At 55.1% G+C, this 19,903-nt stretch overlaps 1 protein-coding gene across 7 annotated transcripts in view; it reads right to left on the reverse strand.

The window, feature by feature from the left end:
* Nucleotides 1-792: 792 nt before the first annotated feature.
* AMPD2 (adenosine monophosphate deaminase 2) overlaps nucleotides 793-19,903 on the reverse strand; it is a 32,296-nt gene continuing 13,185 nt past the window's right edge. For 2 of the 7 annotated variants that reach the window (XM_061410914.1, XM_061410913.1), the window contains exons 2-19: nucleotides 12,331-12,475; nucleotides 7,377-7,507; nucleotides 7,022-7,152; nucleotides 6,457-6,525; nucleotides 6,256-6,367; nucleotides 5,833-6,019; nucleotides 5,475-5,616; nucleotides 5,261-5,350; nucleotides 4,880-5,009; nucleotides 4,546-4,740; nucleotides 4,328-4,459; nucleotides 3,998-4,161; nucleotides 3,634-3,760; nucleotides 3,382-3,545; nucleotides 2,920-3,040; nucleotides 2,476-2,649; nucleotides 2,182-2,292; nucleotides 793-1,858 (exon numbers count right to left, since the gene is read on the reverse strand). In XM_061410914.1, coding sequence (XP_061266898.1) covers nucleotides 1,649-1,858; nucleotides 2,182-2,292; nucleotides 2,476-2,649; nucleotides 2,920-3,040; nucleotides 3,382-3,545; nucleotides 3,634-3,760; nucleotides 3,998-4,161; nucleotides 4,328-4,459; nucleotides 4,546-4,740; nucleotides 4,880-5,009; nucleotides 5,261-5,350; nucleotides 5,475-5,616; nucleotides 5,833-6,019; nucleotides 6,256-6,367; nucleotides 6,457-6,525; nucleotides 7,022-7,152; nucleotides 7,377-7,507; nucleotides 12,331-12,340 — 2,400 coding nt within the window. In that variant the 5' untranslated portion in view covers nucleotides 12,341-12,475 and the 3' untranslated portion in view covers nucleotides 793-1,648. The other 5 variants (XM_061410912.1, XM_061410911.1, XM_061410916.1 and 2 more) reach the window with 5 other exon arrangements.

Raw genomic sequence — 19,903 nt, forward strand, 5'->3', positions numbered from 1 at the left:
CACCAGGCCCTCAGTCACACAGGCTCATGCTGTTCCAGGGCTAATTGAGTCAGAAGAGAATGAACAACGCGTCTTTCTCCCCACTCAGCAGCAGCAGCAGCAGGAAACAGCTTCTCTATCACCAACCCAAAACCCTACTCTCCTCCTTACATGAACAACAGACTCCAGCAACCTCTGTGCCCAAGGAGGTGGTCCCAAAAACCATGCATTAACCATGGGACTGAAGCCAAGTTGCTTTAAGTCTGCATTCAGAAAGCACAGGCTTGCTCCAACTCTTTGCAAGAGAATCTGCTGGGAACAGGCAGATTTCTGCACTATGCTTCCCACCTACTGACTCAGAGTCTCTGAGGGCAGGACCTGGAAATGGCATTTTAAACAAGCTCCCCAGAAGAACCTGATGCTCCTGGAGTTGCAGAACCACTGGCCTCAGGGTTGCATGTAAGCACATATTCCCACATCTACCAGAGGCTGAGAGGGAGGAGGATGGAGAAAGTGGAAAGGGGATGCTACTCCCCAAAATGATGTGATATGGATGTGCCCCAGACCTGGAGCCAACTGTCCACTTCCGAGGGGGTGGGCCGAGCTGGATGAGGGCCCAGGGGCAGCAGTTGGGTCCCTGGTGGGCCTCTCCTCCCGCCTCGCTTCCTCTGTCAGTTTCCACATGCATAAACAGTCAAGTCCATTCGTTCCCCTCAGAACTTGCTATCCCTCCATCCACAATGCTCCTGGATCTGACCTCAGCCACCGTCCAGCACGGCTCTCCCTCTCCCAACAGAGACTCCACCTGCCTCATTACTTAAATAATCTTTATTTCTCATGCACTAGGAAAGATGGGATTGTATGAAACACTGCATTTCACAGCAAAGACCTCAGTCCAGATCACAACACAGGGGACCAGGGGGGATCCAGGTGAGGTCAAAACTCTGGGGATCACAGTGGGGTTACTACCCTCAGGGCCGGTGGCAGATCCGGGACCCTCCTGCTACAAGGGCCCCGGACACAGCACAGGGCGGCTGCCCCCTCCCACAGAGGCACCAGAAGCTGACACCAGAGGAGCACACAGACCAGAAAAGGACAGAGAAAGCTGCTGGGCAGTGACTTGGCAGAGGCGGTGGTCCAGCACCTCCAGGGCCTGAGTCCAGGAAGCCAAGGCTGGGACTCAGCCAACCCTACCTGCCGAGGAGCTGGGGGAGCTCACAGATCCCAGGCAGCCCATGCCCACAACAACATACGTATACAGGCCACACCTGACTGCCTCTCCGGCCACATAAACAAGACGGGGGCCTAAATTCAAGCTCCAGTCAAAGGCTGAATTTGCCCAAGCAGGACCCCAAGGGTTAGAGGGGCCAGCCCCCCACAACCATCCCGAGCTCTCAGATGCCCAAAGGACCGGTCAGGCTTCAGAGGATCCTGGGACAGAGCTTCCGGTGGGGCAGACCTCAAACCTGGGCCCTCAGGTGCCACATGAGCCAAGACGAGGGCAAAGCGGCTCCACTTGCCCCGGGGCGGCACAGGGACAGACACAGGTAGAAACATGCAGGACAGAACAAGGAAGGACGACACATGCAGAGACCAGAACAGGCTGGGAGGGGTCTGCAGACAGAGTGTGGGCAAGGTGCCGAGATGAAGGGCACTGCAGGGGCCAGGCTCACTGAGGCCCGGGGCTCATGGTGATGCCCCCCTCCTCCGGGATGGTCTCCAGCATCTCGCTCTGCACGGCCTGCGTGATGAGCGCCAGCTCCTGGCACAGGGTCTCGTGGCGGTAGCCCACGCGGATGTCCGGCACGTTGGTGCGGCGGATGTCATTGCCCTCAGGGCCCTCCTTGGTATAGTTGGGTCCCAGCCAGTGGCTCTTCACCTGGAGGGGCAGGGTAAGGGGCAGGGCTGCAGCTCGCTCTGAGAGGCCAGCAGCCCTGCGTGTCTGTGTGTGTTAGTCACTTGGTCATGTCTGACTGTGTGATCCCATGGACTGTAGCCCGCTAGGCTCCTCTGTCCATGGGATTTCCCAAGCAAGAATCCTGGAGTGGGTTGCCATTTGCTCCTCCAGGTAATCTTCCCAACCCAGGGACTGAACTCGAGTCTCCTACATTGCGGGCAGATTCTTCACCTCCGAGCCCAGCACCCCCAGGACCTTCCCAAATGCAGAGCGGGGGAGGAGAGGGATGGCGAGGGGGTGGGTACCTTGTGGGAGAAGCCACTCATGAGCACACTGTTGCGTGCCAGCTCGCACATGTCACAGGAGCTGAGCTTCCACACCTGGGTGGCGATGCTATACTCCTCCATCAGCGGCTCCTGCAGGGGCCAGGTTCCCTCAGGCAGGTACACCGGGGCCTGCTGCCCACCCATCCCGGGGGCTGACCACGAGGCACACTGCGCTCCACCAGCAGAGGGCAGCACCAGCCCCGAGGCCCCTCAGTCCAGGGGGCCTTTGTGCCCCAGGACACCCGCCTGCCTGGCTGCCTACCGGGCGCTGACCTTGGTGAAATGGAACTGCAGGGGATCGTCCGTGGACAGCGAGACCATGAGGCCGCGGGACAGGTACTCGGGGAGCGGGTTCCGGTGGTAGCTGAGGAAGAGGCTGTTGTTGCTGAGCGGGGACATGGCGATGCCAACCTGGGCCAGGTAATACAGGTACTGCAGGACCGGGGCCTGGGTGGGCGACAGGGAGGGTGGGCCTGTCAGGTTGGGGAGGACACCTGGTTCTGGGGGGTACAGGCCACAGTGCAGGTTGGAGGGCAGTCCAGGCTGGGCAGCAGTTGCAGAGGGTCGGTTACAGCCAGGTTCTGAATTGGGGCCTTGGTGTGGAGGCTGGGGTCCCAGCTGGGGGTGGGTGAGGAGAGGATCAGCTGCTGAAGAGGCCTGATAGACAGGGAGGAGGGGAGCCTCTGGGATGGGGGAGGCAGGGGTGCAGAGCCTGACCTTGCGCAGAAGCAGCCCGTGTGAGATGTTCTCAGCCAGCATGAAGGCCGACACCAGGTGGTGGATGGGCCCCGCCTCCCCGCAGTGTGGCCTCAGCACGAACGTATGGAAGCCCCTCTGTCTGGGGGGCCAGAAGACAGCATTGGGTCCCAAGCCTGGTGCGCTCAGGCTCCTAAGCCCCAACCCAGTGACTCTGTGGGCCGAGGACCAGGGGTCAGCGGTAGGTTCTTGGCTGTGAGGGTTGAACTACAGAGCCCCAGGGGCAGAGAAACAACCCATCAGATCCAAGACTGGGGGTAAGAGGTGGGTCAGGTGGCCCCAGCAGGCCCCAGGGCAGGCCCAGAGCAAGGCCTGATGACTGAGAGCTAGCCATGCGGGTAGAGACGCCAGGCGGGTGCACCGGGGCCTGCTGCCCACCCCCTCCCAGGGGCTGGGAGCACCTGCGGAGCCCAGGGCAGGCACCTGCGAAGGTGGTTCAGCATGGCCATGTTGGCGAAGGTGTAGTACAGGTAGTAGGCGTAGGGCGGGTTGTCCTCCTCCACCCAAGCCTCAGGGAGCGGGCTCTCCAGGTTGAAGACATGGTTCTCGGGCTTGGACTCATCATCCACACTGTCAAAGCCGTCCACCTGGCCCAGGACGCTGGGTCAGGCCCAGAGCTACAGCCGGGCCTGAGGCAGTGTCTTCCCCACACCCAGACCCAGGCCACCCCCTCACATGCTCCAGGAAGAGATGCAGCTCCGGGTGGCTGGCAGGGTGGATGGTGGCCTCGAACAATGGCAGGAAGATGTTCTCCAGCATCTCCTGGAAGTTGGCCAGCTGGCCCTTGGTCCGGTACACATCGCTGCGTACAAGATGTAAGTACACGGATGTGCGCAGCTCAGGGCAGAACCACAGAAGCACTTCTGAGCCATACTGAGTGAGAGGAGCTGGAGAGACCGTGAGTGGAGCCAGGGCTCCCTCCTGTTCCAAGGGCTTGGCTGGGATGGGGGAGGCTCAGCCATCCCAGAGGGCAGGGAGGCCAGCCCTGGCCCCATGACCTCTGCCCCCCACGTTCCCTCTCACGCCCAGGGACACTCACAAGAGGCGGGGCACCTGCACGAGCCAGCGCACGTTGGGGGAGTGGACACGGTGCGTGACGGCCCAGCGTGCTAGCTTGTCCCACTCGTCCCTTGAGCGCCCGTAGATGGAGAGCCGCAGCTCCGCGTTCTGGTATTTGCTCTCCTCCAGGTCGGACATCACCTCCTGAGCAGCATGTGTGGGCAACTGTCACCCTCAGGCTTCTCCCTCATCCCTGTCCCTGTGCCCACGAGGCACGCTCCGTCTGACCTCTTCACGCCTCTCACCCACCCCACAAACCCCCATCCACCCAGGCTCTCACTCAGTCAGGGAGGGCTGCCCTCCTCCTCACCTTGATGATGTGAGCAAAGTACTTCCCAGAAACCCTGTTGTCCGTCTTGATGAAGATCTCTCGGAGGACGGACTCCCCAATGGGGTTGTATTTGGCATTGAACTTGTCAAAGCGATGGAAGGTGTTTCTGTCCTGGGGGAGAAAGGCCAGCCCAGGTCACCCCTGAACCCCAGCCTGCACACCAGCCCAGCCTCTCAGCCCCCGTGCCGTGGACAGACCGCATGCACGTCAAGCGTGTCCACACTCAGGTCGTAGGCCGTGAGGTTCATGCTCTCGAAGACTTCCCGTAGCGTCTGCTCACGACCCTGCTCCACGTGCACGATCTCCTCCAGGTGCCGCTTCATCGCCCGTTTGATGAAGCGCAGCAGATGCTTCTGGTTCATGCAGGATGAGGCATGGATGTGTGTGTCCACCTGCGATGGAACGGGGACTGCTGGGGCCTGGGCGGTGGGATGCGGGAGGACTCTCCAAACTGGATGCTGGGGAGGCGGGCAGGCCGTGGAGGGGGAGGCTGGGCAGGGGCACTGGGTCAGTTGGGTGGGGAGGGCCCACCTTGCGGATGTTGTAGAAATCTCGGTGTGGCACCTTCTTCTGCGCGGCCAGCTCCTTCATTTCGTTGAGCAGCACATGCATCTGGAACTTGGAGCTCAGGTACTGGAGCCGGCGGTAACAGAATGACTTTCTGGGCAGGAGAAGAACCAGGCAGGGGCTCAGGCATGCAGGGAGGCACCCGGGAGGGCCTGGGTGGCAGAGACGAGGGCGGGAGCCAGAGGGTCAGGAATGGGGCTGCCAAGGGGACAGCAGCCGAAGATGGAGGACGTCTAGGACTCAGGGACTATGAAAGGGTGAGACTGGGTGACAGGTGTCAGGGGCCAGACTGGAAAAATCTGAGCTGGGAGAGGAGCCGAGTGTCTGGGACAGGGGCGGACTCACATGGGGCCATTGATGATCAGAGCCATCAGCACATTGACATCTGCCACAAATTCCTGCAGGTCGGGATATGGCAGCTCCACCTCTGAGCAGCTGGTGTGTAAGGGGAGCTTCGGTGAGAGCAAGCCAGGAGCCCCTGTGGGCCCTCCTGAGCCAATGCCATCCCCTTAGTCTCTGCCCCTCCACGGCCCCCAAGCACACCCCACACCCCTCTTACTGCTCATCAGGTTCCCTGCGGGTGTACACATGAACCACGCCCCGCACCATGCGCAGGCCCAAGCCCAGGTCCGCGGGCATGGTGCTCGGCTCACAGTGCTCATAGGGGTGCTGCTCCAGCACTGGTGGGTGCACCGGGGCATCTGCAGGGGTGAGGAGGGTGGAGTCAGGGCCAGGGCTCTTCCAGGCCACCTGCTTCCCGGCCCAGAGGCCCCAGCAGGACAGCTCCTGCCCCTGCCTCGCCGCCCTGTGTGCCAAGAGGCTGGGAAGAAGGAGGCAGGCTGAGGTTCCTGGGCACACGGCTCAGGGTGGCTGGGATGCCAGGGCACACGGAGTAGGACAGGGATGGGGGGTCCCACCAGCGGACACGGGGGTGTCGGGGCCCTGCTCGTAGGTGCGTGTCTCCAGGGGCTTCTCAGCCAGCTGCTGCAGGTACCGGCGGGTGGTAGGGCAGAAGCTCTGCAGCGACAGGGCCATGTACTTCTCCCGGATGAACAGCGCCCGCACCACGCTCTTGGCTGCATCCAGCAGGTCTGTGAAGGGCACCTAGAGACAGAGATGTGGACGCGCTCTCCTCGGTCCCAGACCCAGCCTGCTCTCACCTCCTTCCTGAGGCCCGTACCCCAGAAACACTCAGACCATTCTATGCTCAACAGGGTGACTAGCTCCCAACCAGAGCCTCTGCCTCTCCAGCTTTTAGAAAGAGAAACAGCCCCTCTAGCCTCTATCCCCATAGCCCAGACTTGGGGAGCCCAGCAGGATGCAAGGACGGGGACACTCACCCCACACTTCTCCTCCCCAGAGATGGTCACCCGCTGAAACTCCCGCTCCAGCACCGCGTCGCGCTCCCACAGGCCCCGGTCACCCTGCCCCTCACCCTTCTCCTTGTAGAGCCTACAAGTGGGGAGGACAAGAAAGGGGCTGGAAGCAGCAGAGGGACAGGCCCCAGCCCCGCAGCCCCCGTGCCCCTCTGCCCTCCTCACTGGAAGTCTGAGTCACTGTCAGTCTTCAGGAAATCTTGCTTGGCCCGAAGCAGGATGTCCGGCTCCAGCCTGGAGGTGAGAGGAGAGGGCAGGCCCATGATGAGGCCCGTGTTCCTAGCCAGGGCCCTACACCGTCTGAGGTGCCGTGCGCATGTTGTCATGTGTGGCCCTCACAGGGCTGAAGAACCCTGGGCCACGCAGGCTGCTCTCGCCCCACGTCAGAGATGAGAAAACACACCCAGAAGTTAAGCAACATGTTCCCGGACACACTGGTGGGCAGAAGGCTGAACCGGGCAGAGCCCAGCAGCCTGACCCCAAAGCCTATGTCTAAACACCACACTACTCTGTGCCACCTCCCAGGGGTGGCCCAGGGGCAGGACTGGTTGTAAGAGAACAACGACGGGGCTCTGCAAGTGCCCAGGAGCAAACAGCGGGATGCTGGGCAGACTGCCCTGTGCCCCTCCCCACAACCCCATAGCCGCCACCTGGCTGAGACCCCACACCCTGCAGCGGCTTGGCCGAGCCCCCGCCCCGTGGCCGCCTGGCTCTGCAGCTGGGGGCTCACTTGACATCCTGGCTGATCTGCCGCTCCAGGCGCTGCCTCCGCTCCTCCAGCTGCTCGATGGGGCTCTCCTCCGGGAACTCGTAAGGGGCGCTGCGGAGCTCACTTTCAGCCAGGGAGCGGCTGAACAGCTCCTGGTGGGAGGGAAGGCAGGGTCAGTGTGGCCAAGCTGTCAGGGTCCAGGAATGCAGGGAGGGGACAGGGGCTGGGGGTACCTGGGACCACCTAGGGATCAGGGCAGAGCCAAATATAAAGTAAGGGGACAGCTGAGGTGGAGGGGTGCAGGGAGCAGGGACCAGGCGTGGAGGCAGCGACCGGGGTGAGTGGGGGAAACGCAGGGGGTGGTGCCAAGCGATACCTCGGCGATCTCCTTGCATTTGCCATCCATGGACGTGCGCAGGTCGAGCGGGAAGTGCTTGAGGCAGGGGGCAGGGCCTGGCAGGGATCGGGCAGACTGTAGCGGAGGGGCCCCCAGCCCACCCCGAGCCTCTGTGGAGACAGTGATGTGGGGTCAAAGGGTGAGGGCCAGGGCCTGAGTGCACTGGAAGCCCTGGGCCCTGGCATGACCCCAGGGCAGCCCCAGAGAGAGGCCAGCCCCGCTCAGAGGCTGAGGCGTGAGCCTACCCGTGGACCTCACCTGCAGTCTGGCCCGGGGACCCCTCACCCATTCCAGGTTCAAGGGTGGGGCTGAGAGTCTGCCCCTACAACAAACGGACTCATTCACCCCAGGAATAAAACTCTGGATCCTGGACTAGGGGCCACTCCATCGGGCTGTGAGAGAACCTCCAGGTGAGTGCCTGCTACAGGGAGCACCCACGTATCCATGCACACATATGCACACTCTCACTCTCTCTCTCTCTCCAGGCGCTCATCCACACCAGCGAAGCCCGGCGCACAGCTTCCATGGCAGACAGTCCAGGGTCAGACCTGCCTCTGGATGAGCAGATGGCCCCTCGAGGGCAGGCTGACCTAGACCTACAGAGCCTGGGGGAGCACAGCTGCCACTCGGCTCTGGCCTGGGGACCAGCCCCCGAGGGAAGAGGAGGAGAGGAAGTGGAGGACTTGCTTGGGAGCAGGACCCTGACCTCCTCCTGGGAGGCCTGCCCTCTCCCCCAGGACCCCAGGACTGCCAAGATGTGGCCTGGCCTCAGCCTGCCCCTCCCACTGCTGGCTGCCCCTCCAAAGGGAGCTGCCACAAACAGTCTGCGCCACTCAGAGGCCCCGGGATCTGGGCCGGAGGCCCTGGGGAGGGCCTGGGGAAGGGAGGATCGGCAGCCGGAGTCTCTCTCCACAGAGGGAAGGATTCCTCAGCTTCCACAGGAGGCTGGCACTAAAGACCTTGAAGCTGAAGAGTCTAGAGAGGCTGCCTGAGCTCCCAGCCCACTCCCAAGAACCCTCCCTGGGCTCCCCAAGCCACCCTCCCCAGCAGGAAGCTCTCCAGCCAGCTCTGGGGTGCTCCCCTTCAGCACCCTCCTTTCCCCTCCCCACTGTGGCTCAGGGATGGACTGGAAGCTCTACCCAGGTGGCACGCTTTGAAGTCTCCAGGCTGCTTCCCAAAAACCTGAGTCCTGTCCCACAGCTGGACAAAAAGAAGAGGGGGTATCTGTCTCAGATCTAGGATCTAGCCCCCCACACAGAAACCCTGCTGCCTGCCTGGGTCCTACCTGCAGAGTCAGGCAGCGCCGGCCAGCAGCCCTGTGCCCCTCGCCCGCCTGTTTGCTGAGTGGAGCTGCAGCCAGTCCCCCAGGACAGCTCAGGGGCCGGCACGGGCTGTACCAAGTGCAGCTGTGTGCAGGGGAGACCCTGGGATGCTGGCAAGCAGGGGGCTGGGGAAGCTCAGGGGAGCTCAGAAATCAAGGGAAGGAGTAGCACAGCTGGGAGATAAGAGAAACCCCCAAACTGAACAGGGCCTTAACCTCTACAGTGCCAGGGCCCAGCCCAAAGTGGGGCCCCCAAGGGGGAGGAGCAGAGCAGACTGATATGGGCAGGGTGGGCTGGCAGGGAAGGGACAAGCCCCCTTAAAATGCAGTGCCCTAGGGGACAGCATGCAGGGCCTGGCTGACCAAAGGGCAGGATAGGGTAGCAGCCCTCCTGGGCTCCACACCCCAACACCCCTAGGTCAGCTCCCTCTGCCCAGTGGCCTTGTTTTGCTCACCACTGTCCTCTGGGACCCTGACTATAGGGTCCCTTGGGAGAGATGGGGCCTCTGCAGGGGAGATGTGCTGGCTGGCACCAGGGGTAGACACTTAGTCCAGGGAGCAACCAGTTTATGGAGCTTCCCTGCTGCCCCAGAGACCAGTTCACAGCCCCCTAGACCTCCAACTCTTCTCCAAGCCTATTGTCGGGGACAAAATGCCTGGGAAGAGAGGTTCAGACATAGGGCTAGACTTTGGAGGACTTAAGTTTGACTCTGTTCCCAATTACTGGTGAGTCTCTACCATCTGGAGGCTTCAAGTCTGCCTACAATGGGGTGATAAGGGGTCCTGCCCTGCCTAGCCACAGCTACCATAAGGCACACAGAGATACGGCTCTGCAAGCATTCTGGAAAGCCCCATCATCTGTGATTAGGAACTCCTGGGACCCTCCAAACACTTCCCACATGCAGTCCCACCCACTGGGGGTGGGTGGAGCTTCGAGTTCCAGATCAGAGAGGCACACAGGACTGGGCGTGAAGGGAACAGAATGGGTGGGGTGGGGACACTATCTCTGACTTGGAAGAGAGCAGAGCAGGAAAAGGAAGAAAAGATGGGCACTAGCTCGGCCCTCAGAGTTTAAGGCACAGCCTAAGGTTCTTGTATTCCGCCCAAGAACCCTGATCCTACCCAATCCTCCCCTTTTCTAACCCCTCCAGAGAGGCCAGCCACAGACCCCCAGGACTGGTCTGTATCAAGTCAGCAGAACTGACACAGAGGCCCTGATCTCAACCACCTCCCCTAGCAGGGTGACCCAGGGCCTCCTCAGAAACGCTGGTCCGGACAGGTCCTAGCAAGCAGCACCATCCCCTCAGCCTGTTGGGCCACCATAAAGGACTGCCAGGGCTCACTAAAGGTGACACACAGGCAGTAACCACCACTCCCTGAGGACCAGTCACCTACTGGTCACTTTCTCCCAGGGTCTGTGCCACAGCACCACACACACACCACACACACACACACACACACACACACAGCGTGGGAGAGGTGGCCAAAAGTCATAGGGGGCTATACCCTAGCCATTCCCATTAACTCCAAGATTCTTGCCAACCTGTCTACGCACTTGACCAGAGCCCCTCACTCACTACCAAGGCTGCCCCAGTAGGCAGAGACTACTCCAGGCTTTGACCTACAAGTATCAGCTGCTCCCACCATGTGACCACCCGAATGTGGACAAATCTAGCCTCAGGGGACACACGCTGTGGGGGCACAGACCTGGGCACAGAGAACACAGCCCCTCGGGCCAATACAGAACTCAGGCCACCATCTTCAGGAGCATAAGAAAAACAGAAGGTAGTACAGACAGCTGCTGGGGGGATGGGGAACACCGGCTTCACCTGGTCATCAAAGTAGGGGTGGGCTTCCCTTAGCCACAGGCCTGAGACCAGCAGACAGCAGGTAGATTCCCTCAGCAAACACATATCTGGGCAGTGGAGCCCTCAGGAAGATGGGCACAGCTGCACCATGCTGCCAGCTCCAAATGGTGCAGAGATGTCTACTGGAGTGGGAGCCGAACCAAAGGGTGCAGGAGCACATGCAGGCAGGCAGCAGCCCCAGCCTGAGCCCCAACACTGGCTTGGCCCAAGGGCACCCCACACTTCCAAGGAAGCTCGCAAGACAGATCAGAAATGAACAAACTGCAAACAATAGATACAGCTGAGCCCTCAGCTCCTGGATGCCCACAGCAGTAAGTGTGCCCTAATGTCAGACGCCCAATAAGAGGGTTCAAGATCTGGGATCCTGGAAAGAGAAACTAACCTCAGGAGGACAGCCCGAGTCTGCCTGGTAAACACAGAGCCGCCAGCAGTGTGGCCAGTCCGCAAACCAGTCAGTCCCACACATCCCCCACTCCACACACACTCCACATGCAAACAATCTTAGCACAGCCACACACGGACACGTGTGCAAGTACACTCTCGCTGCACCCACACCCACGCCCACTCCTCATTACAGAGGACCGCATCCCTGACACGGAAACCAGTCACCCTGCACCCCACCTCCGTCCCCAAACCGCCTCCCAAGCCAGCTGTCCCTGGGAAGAGGACAAGGGGCATCACTGCCGAGAAGGCGTAAGAGAAGTCCCCCTCGTTAGGGGACCCGTGGCCCCCTAAGAGGTGAGGGTGGGGAGCAGGGCCAGACTGAGGACAGGAGGCATACACTCACCTGGTACTGCAAAGGAAACCTGGAGGCTGGCCCGCTTCTTAAAGGGATATTTGGCCTTGGGATTGCTGGGGCCAGATGAATAAGATGCCATGGCTCAGGCTGCCGCGGAGCCCGCGGGGGTAGTCTGAGCTGCACCAGCTGGGCTTGGCTCTGCCACATCCAACCCCTTCCTCCGCCCCGCCCCCAGCGGGAGTGACTGATGCAGGAAGCAGAGGCCCCGCAGGCGGAAGAGGCCCTGGCCACGATTTCTGATGTTGTCTAGGCAACCTCAGGAAGGGGCGGCCTCCATCCCTGCCCCTTATCCCTCCCTTTCTCAATCCCTGGAGTGACTCGACTGATGGTAACTGGGCCTGAGGGGGTAGAGATGAGGAAACAGAATGGGGATGGGCCAGCCCCAAGCACCCTACTAATCCCGCTATGAGCCAGGGCTCTGGAGCAAGAGAGTCAAAGTTCAAGCTAACTGGTCCAGCCAGCCTGGGAGAAAAAAGATAATAATAGAGAGAGGGATCCAGCGCAGGTACCCCAGGCTCAGAACACATTTCTTTCAGGGTCAGCGGACTCCGTGAAAACACAGCCCCTCTGGGGCAGAATCCCCTTTTTTCCTTATCTGAACCTCCGGCCCAGGTGGTTCAGTTCTGGGAGGATGGGGTAGAACTGAGAATCCCAGTCCAATCCAGGGAGGAGCCTGTCTTGGGAAAATTCCACTGTCCACAGAAGCTGCCCTCTTAGAAGACAGGGAGGCAAGGAGGCAGGGGCTTTCTTTGGGGTCTGGGAAAGCAACCCCAATAGCTTCTGACCGTTCCTTGTCTTTCCACACTCAGGCTCTGCTCTCCTGGCCGCTCCCCAGGAGCCGGCCGCCTTCCCTAGGTCTGAAAGCAGTGCCCACCCTATTGTCACTCTGGCCACTGCACTTCTCTGTCCCAGAGACCCTGCCCCCCTTCACACGCACACACTCACCTGAGGCCATGCTGCCCGAGCCCTGTGGGGAACCAGGGAGTCTGTCCGCCAGGGTCTGCACCGCCTGGAAAGCCGGTCACGAGGGAGGGGAGGAGGGCTAGGGTCCAGACCCTGCCAAGTGGCTCCAAGGGCCCCTGCCCTGGCACTGAGATGGGAGAAGTAAGACAGTCTTTCAAAATTGCTGGCTGGTTGGAGGCGGGCCCCCTGCCGACCTGGGCCGCTGTACTGGCCTTGTAGACCCCGGAGCCCCGACCCCCAAGCCCGGCACTCGGGAGGCGGGCAGGCCACGTGCTCCCCAGAGCGGGACCCGGAACTCGTCTGGACTTCTCTCCACACTTTCACGGTATTCGGGGTCGGATTCCGGTAGCTGGACCGTGAGGAAGTCACGCAACAGGTGCGACCCCACCAAAGCCGCCCCAGCGACGGCGCTCTCCTCCGCAGCCCCAGGCCCCGCCAGGTCCGTGGCCCCGCCCCTGCCCGGGCCCGCCCCCGCTAAGCGGCCCCGCCCTCGCCATTTTCCCTCTCCCGGGCGCCACGTGGGCCGCCGCCACTTCGCATCCGTCCGGCAGCGTCTTGGGTAACTTCTGTGCGTCAGCTTCCTCACCAGTAAAGTGATGGGGTAATCGCAGTACCTCACTCAAAGGGGTTATTGTGAGAATTAAACGTTAAGCACCTTTGCACGATGCTGGGCAAAAAGCCAGTGCCCAATAAAAGACAGATAGCTATTATTATAGTCCCAGGATTCTCCTTTAGCTGAAGCCCTTCCCCGCATTCTTATTCTAGGTCGTCTGTTTTCTTACTCAGGCAGGCGTAGCTGGGCAGGGTGTGCCCTGCAATTCTGGCTCCCATTCCCACATTTATCTGTGTACTTGTTGGTCAAGACCTCAAGCTCTGTAGCCAGAATGCCTAGGTTCAATTCCAGACTCCACCTACTTCCTGACTGCCCTTGAGAATATTGTTAACTTCTCTGTGCTTCTTCTACTTCCTCTATAAAATGAGTGTGAGACCCTACTTTATAAGCTGTTAGGATAAATGAAGTAACAGAAGTGCCTGGCTTTAGTTACACTCAATGTTTCCTATTATTGCTGTGTCCTTGGCCTCGGTCCCCTGTACACACTCAGTTGATTCACCTGTAGCCTATAAAGAAGGTGTGTTGGGCTATTTTGGGGACTGCAGATACCCCACCCAACCAGCACCCCTACTCCCAAGTGGCAGAGAATCCTACCACCAGGGTTAAAGGAAACCTATGAGGGAAAGGACCTAATGTATTAGCAGCTTAGTCTTTTTCCTATTCTCCACCTTGTGGGAGCCCTTTGTCCCCCAAACCCAGTTGTATTAATGCTGTTTGTCCAGCTTCTCCCAGTCCTCACCATCCCTGCAGCCAAATTCCTTCCCAAACTCTGCCTCCTCCTCCATCCGCCCAGACTGGATTGTGGACCCTGAACCCTATTCTCTACCCGAATCTGGTATTGCCTCCATTGATTCCTGCCTAATGCTCTTTACCCTGGACAACTTAAAAAAAAAAAAAAAAAAAAGGCCTCTGTAAACAAGGGGGGAAAAGTTCACCTCACAAAGAATCGATAAAACTAAAAAGAGAACAAGGAGAAACCATGCTAACCCATCAAATAAGCAAAGATTAATGGGAAAAGAGTCCTAAAGCAGGCAAGGGGGTAATAGTGAGATGGGACACACACATGTCCTACTGGTGGTTGTAAACACTGGTAGAATTTTTCTGAAAGCATTTGGCAACCTATAATCAAGAGTCTTAAAAAGGTTCATATTATTTGACACAGTAATTCCACTTCCAGGAATTTGTTCTTTAAAAAAAAGCTGCAAGAAAAATATGCACAGAATTGTTCATAACTGCAATGTTTATCACATAGAAAGGTTGGAAACTTAAAAGCCCAACAACAGGAAAATGTTTAAATTATGTCATATGCACACAATGAAATACAACCATTAAAAATTGTTCTGAAGAATTTCTTAATAAGGTGAAAATGTTTACAATGTAAAATTAGGGTGGAAAAAATGGGTGCAAAAATCTGTACAATACAGTATGGTCCTAATTAAGTGACACATATGCATAGAAAATAACCACATCAACAAATTTAACAAATGATTATCTGTGAGTGGTGGAATTATGGGTTATATTTATTTTCTTCTTTATGTTTACTTGCATTTTAAAAACTGTCTACCATGCATATCCATTATTTTTATAATCAAGGAAATGGAAAGCAACAGAAGTCTATGAAAATCTTTAATAGCCTCTACACCCCACTCACTTAATACTCTTCTGTGTTTTAACCCTAGACTAAATTGGTTTGGGAGCCTTTAAGAATTTTGAGGCTGCTGCACTCTCAACAATGAATAATAAAATAAATCTAAAAAAAAAAAAAATTTAAAAATCAAGGACCAGGTAAACCATGCAGAATGTCATCTATATTGTGCTTGCACTAAATCACTTCTGTTGTGTCTGACTCTTTGTGACCCCATGAACTATAGCCCGCCAGGCTCCTCTGTCCATGGAATTCTCCAGCCAAGAATACTGGAGTGGGTTGCCATACCCTTCCTCAGGGGATCTTCCCAACCCAGGGATCAAACCCATGTCTCTTATATCTCCTGCATTGGTAGGCGGGTTCTTTACCACTAGCGCCACCTGGGAAGTCCCTGGGAAGTCATCTATATTGATATAATGCAAATTTTGACATAGTTTTATGGGGAGGTATCTTGCATTGAACCAGGTCTTTTTAGGACTCCCCCTTAATCCAGACCTACCTACCTAACCAGCCCGTAGGTGGCAAGGCTAACCAGTCCACTAGTCTCTTCCTTTCCCTCCCTAGTCCTATCTACAGCACACCCTTCACCCTGTAATCCTCCCTATTTCTAGGCCTTTTGGTATGCTGTCCCTGCTAGAAGTCTGCACTGATTACAGTTAAGCAGCATTCTCCCCACCTACACATTATCAGCAAGAATCTTGGTGGGACTTCACTGTCTATCTAGAACAGTTCAGGAAATGAAGGAGTGAGTCATTCTCTCCAACCTCTAGCTGTTTTCATGTTAGGGACCGAATGTTGTCTTTGAGCCTCTGAGATCTTCCTTAGCTTGAAACAAGCTTCCTTACCTCCTAGCCTGGAACCAAGATGGTTTCTTGAATGGCTCTCCCTGAGCCCCAGGCCTCACTGACAATGCACTCATCTCTGAAGAACTGCTTATCTTCTTGCCTGATGCTCACTTGTGATGTCAGCCTCCTACAGAGGCCAGACCACTCTCAGCAGATGGTAGGCCTGGGAGAGAACACCGGCAGCCTCAAAGAGATCATTGGCCATGACACTTTGCCAAACCATACCTTATGCCTAGATCCTTCTAGAATCAAGCTGTTCAGCTCTTTTTCTCAGCTTCTATCGGAAGCCAGCCCCCCACCCAGCCACCCAGCATTGTTTATGGCAACATGCAGCAGTATCCAACCATATCTGTTTGTAAGTCTTCAATGAGCTTTAGCCAAACCTTTGTCATTCAAGGCCCTTCACTGGCTAGCCTCACTTTTCCTTGTTTCATCTCCCAGCTCTTCCCTCCATGCACTTTTCACTTTTACTCCAGTCCCATCACATCAAACTTGCCAGTCTTCTCCAAGCACACTTTGTACCTCTTGTCTCCATGCTTTTTCTCATGCTCTTTTTCCCTCCTCCAAGTGCCTATCCTCCATTTCTGTTGTTTTGCTTTTCTGCTGAAAGTCTATTTTATAATTTTCCTCCCTTCTTCTACTATAGAATTTATCCATCTGCCAGTGAGATGTGTGTTTAATTGTCTTTCCTACCAGAAATCGTGGCTAGGTTTTAAACAGCTTTGAATTCTCCAGCATTAGCTGGAGTGTTCCTTTAACTATGTTGTTTCTCTGTGAATTTACACCATCTCTTCCTTTGGACTGTAAGGTCCTGAAGGAAGTTCCTCCTTCTTCATGGCCCTGCCCCCAAACTCCAGCTGGGTGATAAGGCTTTACCCACAATCCCTACCACTGGGTATAAGACAGATATTGAGATTTCCTCTTAACTCAGAAAGCAGGACTTAAGTGGAAAATGATGATTTTTTTTTCTTTCATTCAGAATAATTTGGTTATGCAAATATTCAAACAGTGAAGTTGTTGCTAAAGAAGATAAAAATTTTGTTTCAGTTATAAGGGCTATGAACTAGGACACCTGAGCTCTGGCTGATTCTAACTTGTTTATTAACATGAGGATCACCTTTCCATGCTTCAGTTCACTACCTCTAAAATGGGAATAACACCTACATGCTTTACTGACTCCATCAGGACATTAAACCTAAATGCAATAATAAAGGAGAAGAGCCACAGGAAAGGCACAGGAGCTGAAGACAGGAGACAGGAAGCATCATGGTGGTCCATGTACAGCAGCAGGTCTACACAATTAAGAGGGCAGGCGAGGTACAGGAGTTCCCTTATTCAGGTTAGTAGTGGACATTGAGAGCCCAGCAAGCTAGGAAACAAGCAGAAGCAGCACAGAAGTTTGCAGAGGTGGTAGATGAGAAAGAAAGTGAAAGTGTTAAGTCACCCAGTCATGTCTGACCCTTTGTGACCCATAGACTGTATCCCCCAGGCTCCTCTGTCCATGGGATTTTCCAGGCAAGAATCCTGGAGTGGGTAACCTTTCCCTTCTCCAGGGGATTTTCCCAACCCAAGGACTGAACCCAGGTATCCTGCATTGCAGACAGATTGTTCACCGTCTGAGACACCAGGGAAATCCAGATGAAAAAGGAACAAGCATAAACATTTTTCCCATTTGTGAAACAAATTAGTGGTTCCTTTAACAATACAAGTGCGGCCGTTATTGAGCTCATGCATTTGCCTGTCTTTTTTGCCCAACATTCTTTCAGTGGCTGCTTTTATGGGGCAGTGGAAATAAAGATCCCCTGGTCTGTTTACTAAGCTATATGACCTTGAACAAATTATTGATACTTAACCCTCAAGTCGCAGTTATCTGGTCTGTAATTTGGGGACAAGAGCACTTACCTTGAAGTTAGCATGAGTTAACCAAGATGAACCATGTAAACTGTCTAGCCCAGCTCCCAGCGGTCCCTTGCTCTGAACAGTGCAGGCTGCAGCACAGCTCTGCCCTGGGTATACGCTGTCGATACTGTGGGTAGGTTAGGCAGGGCTGGTGAGGTATAATTACTGAAACTTTATAGCCAAGATTCCAAGCCGGTAACAATTTCAAAGACTCTTCTGTTTTCCCTCAGTAAGCACTTGCCAATTTCTGATTGGGAAAAGATGATCACTGTGGAAGGCACCTTGGCGGCTGCCTTCTTCTTCATCAGCCCCAAGAGTCTGGGCCCAAGGCCCAGGGCTTCTCAGATATGCAGGCAAGAAGCAGTAGAAAGAAAGATGATGATTAAGGATGGCTTAGAGTACCTGGCAGGCAAGGAGACCTAGGTTCTACCTCCCACTTTCTCAGTCTACCTGGCCACTGCTTCACAATTCCACTGTAAGAGGAATAAGCAAGTTAAATCCTTCAAGGTCAGTGGCTCTCCACATTGGCTGTATGTTAGAATCACCTGGGAAATTTTTAAACTCTTCATGCCTGGACTGCACTCTAGACTCATTAAATCAGTATTTTTTAAAAGGCTTTCTGGGTAAATTCCAATCTATACCAAACGCTGAGACCACTGTTCTAGATCAGGATTTTTCAAACTCTGTTAATTTAGAATACGGTTTCTCAGGCTCTGGGGTTGGCATTACTACTGGAACACAGGGCTTCCCTGGTGGTTCAGTGGCAAAGAACCCTCTCCACCAATGCAGGAGATGTGAGTTCAATCCCGAAATCAGGAAGATCTGCTGGAGAAGGAAATGGCAACCCACTCCAGTATTCTTGCCTGGGAAATTCCAAGAAGAGAGGAGCTGGCAGGCTACAGTCCATGGGGATGCAAGAGAGTCAGACACAACTTAGTAACTAAACAATAACAACAACTGGAACTTATTGATTCAAAAACACACTCTTTTAAAAACATGTACGTATTAACATCTTTTAAATCAGAATGATCTTTCAATCAGTGCCATCTAATATTTGATGAAATACAGAAACAAACATCCCAGGTAATACTTATGATTTAGCCAGTCTGAGGGGGAAAAAATGGTTCTCTCGTACTCCCTAGGGCAGAGCTTTCCAATCTTTAGCATCCTTACAGTCTCCTGTGATCCTGTTAAAATTCAAGTTCTGAATCGGAAGGTCTGTGCTAAGCCCTAAGATTCTGCATTTCTAAGAAGCTCCCTGGTGATGTGTGCGGGGCCTTGCACAACACTTTGGGTAGCGATATTCTACAGTATGTCCCTCTAAGGAGCTTCCACAGCAACTCATTTAAGTAAACTTAAATTATTGGCCTAGAGAAAGATGACCAATGGAGAGTCTTCAATATGTCTGGGAGGCAACTTTAGGATGCCACACTCTCATTTCTCCCTAGGAAGGGGCAGCTGGGATGAGAGCCAGAGGAAGGGTTGCTCTGACGTTTGAAGAGCCAGAGGCTAGAAGTCTAGTTTCCAAAGAAGCACTTTGGAACACACTTTGTGTTTCCAACACAAACCCTCCACAATAAATACCAAGTTCACGCACCAAGTGAAGATAGGCCTCAGGTGAGTTTAATGGGTAAGCAGCCCCATTCTTGGGCTTCCCTCATAGCTCAGGTGGTAAAGAATCTGCCTGCAATGCAGGAGACCCTGGTTTGATTCCTGGGTTGGGGAGCCCCTGGAGAAGGAAGTGGCAACCCACTCCAATATTCTTGCCTAGAGAATCCAGTGGACAGAGGACCCTGTCAGGCTACAGTCCATGAGGTCACAAGAGTCAGACACAACTTAGTGAATAAACCACCACCATCCCCATTCTCTCTACCATATACTCATTTTCCTTCCTTTTTTCATCCATCAAACCATCATGGAGGATCCACAAATAAACCACAAGATCTGAAGTATTCAAAGATGAATCAGATTTGGTACCTGACCTCCAAGGGGAGGAATTCGGTCTGGGGAAACCCATTTGTAAAACCGATAATAATGAAGTGATTAACTGGTAATAACAGGAGGATGTAAAAAGAGACACGCCAACATAAAGGAATGCTAATAGCTTCCTAGTGCAGCAGCCACTGGAGGAGCTGGAGGGAACATTTCTAATCTTTCCAAAAAAGGGCAAACCCTTAAACAGATTCCTTGCCAGGAACCGGCCTGCTATGATGGAAGCAGTGCTTTGATGCCTTGAAACCATGAACTCTGGAGTCACAACATGGGGAGAGCTTCCTCTGCACCTCTAATCTCTAGCTCTATGCAAGTGTATCTAGGAAAAGACTTTTAGGAGATCAGCCCTTCCAAAGTATGGAGCCAACCATTATCTTACTCCAGAGAGTTCCAGTATCTGCATCCCAACCTCCTGTGTCAGAATCCAGGACATAATTTCCCTAGTTACGGAAACACTTGAGTCTTTGCCCTTTGTCATACTGAGCTCTTAATTGGTTTAGCCCATCACACCGCTAGATATAAAGGCTACAATCCCTAGACTTAAGTAGGTCTGCGGCTGGG

Source organism: Bos javanicus, chromosome 3 (genome assembly GCF_032452875.1).
Source record: "Bos javanicus breed banteng chromosome 3, ARS-OSU_banteng_1.0, whole genome shotgun sequence".
Lineage (NCBI taxonomy): Eukaryota > Metazoa > Chordata > Mammalia > Artiodactyla > Bovidae > Bos > Bos javanicus.